This window comes from Aedes albopictus, chromosome 3 (genome assembly GCF_035046485.1).
Source record: "Aedes albopictus strain Foshan chromosome 3, AalbF5, whole genome shotgun sequence".
In the NCBI taxonomy this organism is placed as follows: Eukaryota; Metazoa; Arthropoda; class Insecta; order Diptera; family Culicidae; genus Aedes; species Aedes albopictus.
In genome coordinates, this window is record NC_085138.1 from 406827092 (window position 1) to 406837779 (window position 10688).

At 44.1% G+C, this 10688-nt stretch overlaps 2 protein-coding genes across 2 annotated transcripts; both read right to left on the bottom strand.

Annotated features, from left to right (window-relative positions):
* Positions 1–477: 477 nt before the first annotated feature.
* Positions 478–2280, bottom strand: LOC109403845 (probable cytochrome P450 9f2). The gene is made up of 2 exons (XM_019676743.3): positions 2011–2280; positions 478–1944 (listed from the first exon to the last, which is right to left on the bottom strand). The coding sequence occupies exons 1-2, from the start codon at positions 2220–2222 to the stop codon at positions 546–548; spliced, it is 1611 nt and encodes a 536-aa protein (XP_019532288.3). The 5' UTR covers positions 2223–2280; the 3' UTR covers positions 478–545.
* A 2102-nt stretch (positions 2281–4382) lies between these two features.
* On the bottom strand, positions 4383–6199 carry LOC109426416 (probable cytochrome P450 9f2). The gene is made up of 2 exons (XM_019701929.3): positions 5950–6199; positions 4383–5883 (listed from the first exon to the last, which is right to left on the bottom strand). The coding sequence occupies exons 1-2, from the start codon at positions 6159–6161 to the stop codon at positions 4485–4487; spliced, it is 1611 nt and encodes a 536-aa protein (XP_019557474.3). The 5' UTR covers positions 6162–6199; the 3' UTR covers positions 4383–4484.
* Between the last annotated feature and the right edge of the window lie 4489 nt (positions 6200–10688).

A 10688-nucleotide genomic window follows, 5' to 3' on the forward strand; every position in this document is an offset into this window, starting at 1 on the left:
AACAACAATGTATTAAATAAGAATCGTAGCCTACCTAATTCCGGTCAAGATTCATAGCTGGATTCAAAGGCTTGGCTCCTTTCCAGATTCCAAAGAGAAATTCTAGACAGATTCCAGACTGGACAAAAATTCTCACAGGATTCCTGTAAGCGAAATACAGTACTAGAACGTATTCACCGACTCGTAGAACAAACGAGAACTTTTACATTAAGCAAACAGCTCGATAAAATCCAATCAACTTTTAATAATTTTCAAACTGTTTGACTGATACAAAAGACAATAAGAATAAACAAATATAGATAATTTCTTTCGAGCAGATAAGATAAGATGTTACCCTATATGCATATCAGAAAGCTGTCTCCAAGCAAGCAAACAAGTTCACACTCGTGCCGTACAATGACTAGACATTTCCTTTGAAAAACTGTCAGTTAACGCATTACATTACATAACTCTTCGAAAAAATAAGGACATCAAAAGTTCAAGGTTAATAAGACGAGCTTTATTTCAACTTTTCAAAACATTTTTCTTCAATTCTTAGCATTTACTTATCTTAATTTCAATTCCACGTACAATCCCTTCTCCGGGCCCAAATTGGTGAACCCTTTCCGAAGCTGCAGCGGAATCTGGGTGTTCGGTCCCCGAACGATCGAAAACTTAAGCAGCAAGAAATACATAACGGCCTTGACCTCCATCAACGCAAACCGGGACCCAATGCAGTTCCTCGGACCGATACCGAACGGAATGTAAGCTCCCAGATTGATGTTCCGCTTGTTTTCATCGTTGAACCGCTCCGGATCGAACCTCTCCGGATTGGGGAAGTACTGCGGATCACGATGCAGTCCAGCCGCCGGGAACCAAACGCACGTTCCCTTATCGATCGTGTATCGCACACCCTGACCATCATCGATCGTATAGTCCTTAGTGCACAGACGATCCGTAGCCGGTGCCAAGGGCCACAGCCGCAGAGTTTCCGACACCACCATGTCCATGTACTTCATCTTCTGCAGCGCGTCATAGCTCAAGGGTTTTCCGTTGAGCTCTTTGCTCGTCTCCAGCACCTCCTCATACAGCTTCTGTTGAACTTCCGGATTGCGAACCAGCTCATACACCGTGAACATGGCACAGGACGACACCGTATCGAAACCGCCGAGGAAGAACACCAAACACTGCGCAATCATTTCCGCTTCGGACATACTCTTCGACACGTCCACTTTGCCCACGTCCGACTCCTGAACCGTAGCGAACCCTTCCTGATCATCCTTCTCTTCCTGGAACTTCAGCGTACCCTTGCGAGCCTGCAACAGCAGATCGATCATATCGTTGCGAACGACCCCATGACTTTCACGAGCCTTGATCGTCTCCTGGAACACCTTGGTGAAATACTCCGCTTGCTCCGTATCCAGCAGATCAAGGCCCAACCTCGAAGACAATTTCGGGAAAATACGCATGGCCATCAACCTTGCAATCACAATCGGCCTTCCAAAATCCATCATCCTCCTACCGTGGTACAAGAACTCATGATCCTGTTCCTTGAAACAATCCACCTTGATCCCAAACGCGCACGACGCAATAATATTGATACTGACGCGACTGATCATGTCCTTGACTTCGACCTCTACCCGACCCGAAGCCCCCGCCTTCTTCGCGTAATGATCAACCATCGCGTCGAAGCTTTCGCCCATCAACGAGAACATCAGCCGCATCTTGCTCCCGGTGAAGGCCGGACTCAACGTCGCCCGCATCTCCTTCCACCGCTGGCCGGTCATCGAGAACAGAGTCTTCCGGAAGAGGGCATTCGGGTGCTCGGCACTCTCGTCGTCGAACAGCCCGAACGTCGGCCGATGGTCCACAAAGTGATCGAAGTCCTTGATGGCGATCTGCTTGATCAGTTCCGGATCGCGGATCATGAAGAACGGAGTGATCGTTTCGAACATTCCGAATACTCTGGGGTAGACGAAGGAAGGTCAGTTAAACCTCTGATCAAACCCCCCACCGAACCCGCATACTTACTTCACTCCGGGGTACTTGTTGTACAACGTCTCGATAAAATCGGGGAACGTGACCTTCCGCAGCAGCAACGGTGCTGAAACGCCGAAAAACGGCGTAACGGCCATCGACGGGATCGGTTTGTCGTGAAAGTAGCCATTGTTGCGCGTTATCCAACGGTACAGGTAGGCAACTACGGCCAGTACCACGGCCAGGTACATCACATTGACCTCCATTCTGGTCGGAATACGATACGAAACTGCGGTCCAGTGGCGCTGGCTGATAGCGCGAAGAAAGACAATTCAAATGGCGATAAATTTCGAAATTCAACAATTGGCATAAAAGGCAGTCAGTGGCTAGCAAGGGGAGATAGCACGTCCCGTTATGGACAGTGCCATGATAATGGAAATTGATAATCTTGGTGTCTAGATAGTCTGTGTTTGTTTGCCGCTAGAGAGCCACATGCGTATGACATCTTTGTTTTCATACGATATATGGGGAGAAATGACGGGTTGTTTATCAGATAACAGTGTCATCTTCCGCAAACTATTCTTATTTCAATCTTAAGGATCAACCGCTGTGTTTGGATGTGTTCGAGCGGGACCCGGATCGAGCTTTCGCGGAAGGATAGACAATTTGAATATTCAACAGTTGAAAAGTGATTCATGTGCATAATATCAGTAATACATTTGATTACTGGCAACACTGAATTCATCAAATCAAATGATAATCTTCTTTCCAAATCCAACAGTAGATAAGCGAGTTGATGTTCGGTATAGTTGTAGTACACCTCATATTCTATCCATAGTTTAACACTCTATGGCTCTTAATAAATTTGGTAGCTGGCAACACTGTCTCTTTGTGAGACAACATGCTGATTCAAAAAAAAAAAAATGGAAGTTTCGTCTTGTTACTGTGAAAGAGCTAGCTCTATCACTGTGATGTGGCGGCCACGACTGCAAGTGATGTTCACTGTTTAAACCTAATATTCAAAATTAGTTCACTTGGCATCACTGAAATGAAAAAAGACATGAGCACCGTCTTCCACTAGCGGATGCCCAGCCTCACATGGACACACGGAGCATGAACCTGATAGTATGGTCAAAATACTTTTCTTACAACAGCAAAAAATACCATAGCATGTTGCGAGCAGAGTTCAGGGGACTTTCCTGTCATCCCTTAGGATCAGGAGAGTTTCAAAATATTTCGAAGGTTTTAATAGGTTTCAGAGTGCAATCAGGAGGGTCTCGGGAAGGTTTTAGGGGGTATCAGGCTATTTCGGAAGATTTGAGGGAGTTTCAGGAACACTTCATGGATATGTAAGTATAAACAATTTGCACAATACAGTGAGAGATCACTAGTTACGCTCATAGAGTCGGTAACCTGTACTCTATGAAGTGCTGGACACCTTGAACAGTCATTTACTTCACCACTTGACACAACATAGCTGCATAGAGCTGTGTGGGTATGAATTTTGTTCTCAAATCTTTAAAGAATTACTTGTTACTCTTGTAGATCCGATGACCTAGATGACCTACATTTACGGGAGTTCTTGGGGTCCCTTAGGCAATCATTGAACTTACCACTAGGCAAAAGATGGTGGCTTGAGATTTTATAAGTACAAATTATATTCTTGGTGCTTCAAGAGATCACTAACTACGCTTGTAGATCGGATGTTTGATCGGATACTCAAAGAGCTAGTCTCTTTGAACAGTCACTGACTTTATCACTTGACTCAACGTAGATGTTAGAGGTGTGGCGAGCATGAATTTGTTCTCAATTCTTCAAAGGATCACTTGTTACTGTTGTAGATCCGTGAAACCTACCTAGGGAGTTTTCGACGATTCTTAAGCAAGCAGTCATTGACCTTACATCAAGGTGAAACATGGTTGGCCGTAGATTCGATGACCTATACTCAAGGGAGTTCTTGGAAATCCTAAGCAGTCATTGGACTCACCACTTGTCAGAGCATTATCGCATGATGCTGTGGAAAAACGAGCTGTACATTTAATTCTTCCACAGATCACTAGTTACGCTTGTAGATACGATGACCTCTATACAAGGGAGCTCTGGAAGACCCGTACACCAGCTCTTAAGGTCATTACCATGTCTTAATCAGAACCCTAACCCCTAACACCTTCGTAAACGTAACTCGATTCAACGTCAATGCCGCATTCAAGTGGCATTGCAACGGAAACTTTCGGACAGAATTTGATCAATGAGTTGTAAGACCTGAATCAACTTGAACGACTTGTCAATCTTGTTATCTTCTATGTGTTCGACCGATGTATCCGAGCCATTGTTGTCGGTTGACAACATCTTGTCCTTATTGTTAAGAGAAATCTACCTGCGAATGCAGGTACGGCAAATGAATCATGAAGAACAAGGCACGCGTCTTCGATGACCGCTAAAACCGGTTTCGCCTAAAACATATTTATTGAAAGTCTTATCTTATCTAACTAAGCTTAAATTGAAACCACCTTATCTAATGTCGCCGTTTACCGAAGCTTCAGCTCCATGTGCATTCCATTCTCCGGTCCCAAGTTGGTAAATCCTTTCCGTAGCTGCATTGGTATCTGGGTCTTCGGGCCACGTTCGAACGAAAACTTCAGCAGCAAGAAATACATAACGGCCTTGACCTCCATCAGAGCGAACCGCGATCCAATGCAGTTCCTTGGACCAATACCGAAGGGCAGGTAAGCTCCAAGGTTGATGTCTCGCTTGTTTTCGTCGTTGAACCGCTCCGGATCGAACCTTTCTGGGTTGGGGAAGTACTGTGGATCATGGTGCAGCCCAGCTGCCGGGAACCAAACGCACGTTCCCTTATCGATCGTGAATCTCGCACCCTGACCGTCATCAATGGTGTAGTCCTGAGTACACAGACGATCTACAGCCGGTGCCAAGGGCCACATCCGCAGAGTTTCCGATACCACCATATCCATGTATTTCATCTTCTGCAGTGCATCGTAGCTCAGAGGCTTTCCACCTAGTTCCTTATCTGTCTGCACCACTTCCTCATACAGCTTCTGTTGAACCTCCGGATTGCGAACCAACTCGTACGCCATGAACATGGCACACGTCGACACCGTATCGAACCCTCCGAGGAAGAATATCAAGCACTGCGCGATCATTTCCGCTTCGGACATACTCTTCGACACGTCCACCTTGCCTACGTCCGACTCCTGAACCGTAGCGAATCCTTCCTGATCATCCTTCTCTTCCTGATACTTCAGTATACCCTTGCGAGCCTGCAGCAGCAGATCAATCATATCGTGACGGATAACTCCCTTATTTTCCCGAGTCATGATCGTTTCCCTGAACACATGCGTGAAGTACTCCGCCTGCTCTCGATCCAGCAAATCAATTCCGAACTTTGCGGCAAACTTCGGGAAGATTCGCATGGCCATCATCCTCGCAATCACCACCGGCCTTCCGAAACCCATCATCTTCTTTCCGTGGTACAAGAACTCATGCTCCTGCTCCTTGAAACAATCCACCTTGATCCCGAACGCGCACGACGCAATCACATTAATACTGATCCGACTCAACAAATCCTTCATCTCCACTTCCACCCTTCCCCCGGAACTCTTCGCCTTCCCCAGAAAATGCGTCATCATTTCGTTACAGCATTCGCCCATCAGCGAAAACATCTGCCGCATCTTGCTCCCGGTAAAGGCCGGACTCAGCGTCGCTCGCATCTCCTTCCACCGCTGACCATTCATCGCGAACAGCGTCTTCCTGAAAAGCGCCTTCGGATGAGCCGCATGCTCATCGTCCACCCCGAACGTCGGCCTGTGGTCCACGAAGTGATCAAAGTCCTTGATGCCGATCTGCTTGATCAGCTCCGGGTCGCGGATCACGAAGAAAGGCGTGATCGTTTCGAACATTCCGAACACTCTGCGTAGACGGATTGGAAGGTTAGATAATCGAGGCTAGGCCTTCAACCACGACGGCGATACTTACTTCACTCCCGGGTATTTGTTGTACACCTTCTGGACAAAGTCGGTGAAGGTGACCTTTCGCAGCAGGAGAGGTCCCGACGCCCCGAAGAACGGTGTCACGGCCATCGAGGGGATCGGCTTGTCGTGGAAGTAGCCATTGTTGCGGGTTATCCAGCGGTATAGGTAGGCGACAATCGCCACCAGGACCGCCACATGCAGGAGATCCACTTCCATTTCGGGTGAGACTTGATACGAAACTGGACGGGCGCGGTGATAGCAGCGAGTTTAAATATTGTAATCAGTGATAAATTGATACGGCGACGGACGGCGATTGTGCCTAGGAGCTCTGGAATAGGAATCTTTCTTTGCCTTTATTAGAAATGCCATTGTCATGATAATGGAAATTCAAAGTCATCGCGCACGGGAACGAGTGCTACAGGGAGACTGGTTTTTTGATATGCATGTAGGGAAACACCTTGTCTTATCAGGAGCGGGAGAAATTATCTAGGTTTGTTTCTTATTGCTGGGAGTATGTGTTTATTTATCAGTCAAACGGTTTTGAAATTATTGAAATTCTATCGGATCTCATCAAGCTCTTTGGTTCTTCTATTTTAAGAAAAAGCGCAGAAAAAAGTCTTTCGTATTATATTGCTCAACGTTTCTGAGAATTTCCATTTTGGCATAAGTTTCATCAATGTTCATTAGTTACTTTTATTCAGCAACATTGAAGGAATTACTAGAAAGGCTTCTAAAATATTTCTATCAATAAAACACTTATTATGAATTTCTTTAAAATGTATGTAAACACTAAATTTTAAAACCACGAGACGACACTGGACTCGATTTTTTTCCTCTAGCCGCAAGACGATACCGAACACGATCAACACAGGGACATAATCACTATCAACAAAAGAACGATAATTATTTTTTTTAAACAGTTTTGTTAAAATTTATCATATACTGTATATTTTAATAATATGGAACGAGCTCACTAATTATAACCTATCCTAGTATACACTGGAGAACGAAATCAAGACGAACTGAAAGGGTCTCTGCAGTTTGCGGGTGTCGTAGCAAAAACTGGATATTCCGTCCACATACGTAAAACAACGACGCACAGCACGAACAACTCGACCCGGACTCTTTGGGTAGGGTTTCGTGAACTCCAACATCTCACCAGCAATTCCTCCAGAAATTTTTCTAGGAATCTCTGCCGAAGTTTCTCCAGGCATCCCTCTGACTGGAAGCTCCTTCAGGAATTCCTTCCAGGAGTCCCTCTGAGAATTCCAGTAGACACTCTTCTGGGAATTCTACCAAAAATGACTCCGCAAATTACTTCAAGAACATCCCGCGAATCCTTCTGGAAATTTCTCCAGGATTAGCAGATCGACACAAACCAGTTAATGAAACCTCATCATCTCATGAACAGAAATTGTTGTCCTGGGCACATATGTTTTGTGTTGGGCTGTGTCAATTTGCGATGTTTTTTTTGAATTCAACATTTGTAAGGTTCTTTTTGTCGTGATTCGTTGAAACTTGAAAATAATTAACTTTCTTTTATTTTTGTTACACATTCCTCTGAAAATTCTACCAGGAATCCCTGCGAGAATTCTTCCAGGAATGACTCCAAAAATACCTTCAAGAATGATCCCGCAAATCCATCCACAAGTCCCTTTGCAATTTTCTCCAGGAATCCTTCCGTGAATTTCTCCAGCAATCCCTCTGGGAATTTCTTGTGGATGCCCTCTGAGTATTTATATCTTTAGGAATCTCTTCGCCAACCACATTGTTAACCCTCTAATACCCAAAATTTTGATTTTGATCTAAATATCATTTTTCGTCATCTAAAATCGATTTAAACATGTTTTGGAAGGTGATTCTTTTTAATTCGCAATTTTGTGAATTTTGGTTTTAATTTTTCCAATTTTTATTTTTGAACATTCCCACACTTTTATATTTTTCCTGGAAGCCTATTCGGGATACCGAGTTTTTGAGACGAAAACATTTTGAGATTTTACTGTTAAAATATTTTTATTCAATTTTTTTTCATGGAACTTTTTTTTCCGTGTAACTTTAAGGAAAATAATTTTAGAGTGTATTCCAGTTCCCTAAACTCTCCTACCTTATTGGAATGATTAAGAAAATTTTTAAAATATGTTAATTGTTGCGATTCAATACAAAAAAAAAAAACAACGGCATCTGTAAGATGACCTAAACATAATTTTTTCAATGATTTAAAAAAATATATAAATACGCGTATATAGTCACCAAAAACCATTTTGAGATATACAGAACAGTCCTTAATATTAGCCAAAAATATAAAAAATTTGATCGCCCAGAAAAGAAAAAAATGCAAAAATGCTCAAACAACCGTCTAAAGGCGGGTTGGGTATTAGAAGGTTAATCCCTGCGAGAATTCCTTCACTTATACCTACGGAAATTCCTTCCAGAAGGCCTGCGAAGATTTCTCAGGAAACCACTCTGGGAAATCACCCTGGAAACCCTCTGGGAATGACTGAGAATTTCTCCGGGATTTTCTCCTCTCATCCCTACAGAAATTATCTCAGGAATTACTCCAAAAATTCCTCCAGGAATTTCTCCAGAACTCCTTACAGAAATTCCACGTGGAGTTCCTTCGAAACATTGCTCCAGAAGTTCCTTCAGGAATCTATCCGTGAATTCTTCCAGGAAACCCTCCAAGTACTCCTTCAGGAAATTTTCTAGAAATTCCACGAAGAACGAAATCCGAAATGTGTCAAGGAATGTCTTTTCTCTAGGAAATTCTCCGGGATTTCCCTCAAGACCTCCAGGATTTTTTCCAGGAATCCTTCCTGTTCTTCCTCAAGAAATTCTTTCAGGACTCCCTCCGAGTGTTCATCTTGGATTCATACCAGGTATTGCTCCTGAAATTCCTGAAAATATTCCATAAGAAATCGTTTCAGAAATTCCTCCTGAAATTTCTACAAAAACCGCTCAAGGAACTCATCTAGAAATCGCCACTGGTGTTCTTCCAGAAATTTCTCAAAAATACCTCCGGGATTCCTGCCACCAGAGGAAGCTCCCTGAATTCTTCAAGAAATCTCTCCCTTCAGTAATTCCTATGAGATTCCCCATTGGATTTTTTTTTTCTGGCAGCTCTCCTTCTCTTCGAAAATGCCTCCGGGAATTTCTCCATGCAACCCTTCAGATGGTGTCCGGCCATTTGGCCGAATGCCGTTTGGCCGAATGCCGTTTGGCCGAACGCCATTTGGCCGAATGCCATTTGGCCGAAAGGGTCGTTTGGCCGAATGCCGTTTGGCCGAAATATTATCAAAAGGATTTGGAGGCGTGGGCAAACTCTGGATAACATTCTAGCTGCCAATGTGATCATCAGAAATATTTCCTTCTTTTAATCATAGGCTATTCTTTCAAGTTTTACCATTAAAAGATTAGTTGGCGTTGAAACTGAGAATAAGTTTGTCAGAGATTTTTCCTTCTTTGAATCATAGGCTGTTCTTTTGAGTTATACTGATATAGGAAATAGTTGCATGATCACTTAAGTTCATCATACCTTTTTCGGCCAAACGGCATTCGGCCAAACGGCGTTCGGCCAAATGACCCTTTCGGCCAAATGGCGTTCGGCCAAACGGCATTCGGCCAAATGGCGTTCGGCCAAATGACCCGGAACCCCTTCAGATATTCCAAGAGGAATCCCTTCAGAAATTACTCCGGAAATTCCCCCTGAAATTCTACCGGGAATCACTCCAGCAACTCATCTAGGAATCGCTCCAAAATTTTCGAAAGGAATTGTTTATGTAACCTCTCGATTACACTATTGAGGTAATCCTCCAGGAATTCTTTTTAAAATCCCACCTGAGATTCCTCCAAAAATTCCTACAAGGATCTCTCAGTCATTTATTCAGGTATCTCTCTAGGAATCCCTTCTATAATTCTTTCGGGATGTCCTCCAGGAATCCCACCACGGAATCTTCAAAAATCTTTCATGTATTTTCTCCACGAGTTTTTGCAGGTATCGCTCCAAAAAATCCTTCAGGAATTTCTGAATTTCTGAATTTCAGAAATCTCTCTAACTAATTCTTAAAAAAAATCTAAAGAAATTCTTTTGAAGATTCTGTAAAGTTTCAGCATTCTCTTTGAAACGGCTACGCAGTCTTTAATTAAATAAGAAATGTTCATTAACTGCACTATGTCGAAACGTTGGGCAGTTAATAAATATGTTTTTTTTATTAAAAGACTGCATATCCGTTTCTAAGAGATTTTGAAGAAATTCCGCCATGCGAGTTCTTCCAAATATTCCCCCCCCCCTCTGGATATTCTTTCAGGAATTCTGCAGAAAATTTCTCCAAGGATCACTCTGATAATTCTTTCAGTCCTCCCGGAATCCCCCTGGAAATTCCTCCCGGAATCCCTCTGGGAATTCCTCCCGGAATCCATCTGGGAATTTCTCCCGGAATCCCTCTCGGAGTTCCTCAAGAAATCCCGCTGGCAATTCCTCCCGGAATCCCTCTGGCAATTCCTCCCGGAATCCCTCTGGGACTTCCTCCCGGAATCCCTCTGGGACTTCCTCCCGGAATCCCTCTGGGACTTCCTCCCGGAATCCCTCTGGGACTTCCTCCCGGAATCCCTCTGGGACTTCCTCCCGGAATCCCTCTGGGACTTCCTCCCGGAATCCCTCTGGGACTTCCTCCCGGAATCCCTCTGGGACTTCCTCCCGGAATCCCTCTGGGACTTCCTCCCGGAATCCCTCTGGGACTTCCTCCC

Bases quoted from the DNA above. Each gene is read 5' to 3' on its own strand.
- LOC109403845 (XM_019676743.3), bottom strand. From the start codon at position 2,222: ATGGAGGTCAATGTGATGTACCTGGCCGTGGTACTGGCCGTAGTTGCC. The intron at 1,945-2,010 runs GTAAGTATGCGG...CGTCTACCCCAG, and splicing joins AACAAGTACCCCGGAGTGAA to AGTATTCGGAATGTTCGAAA.
- LOC109426416 (XM_019701929.3), bottom strand. From the start codon at position 6,161: ATGGAAGTGGATCTCCTGCATGTGGCGGTCCTGGTGGCGATTGTCGCC. The intron at 5,884-5,949 runs GTAAGTATCGCC...CCGTCTACGCAG, and splicing joins AACAAATACCCGGGAGTGAA to AGTGTTCGGAATGTTCGAAA.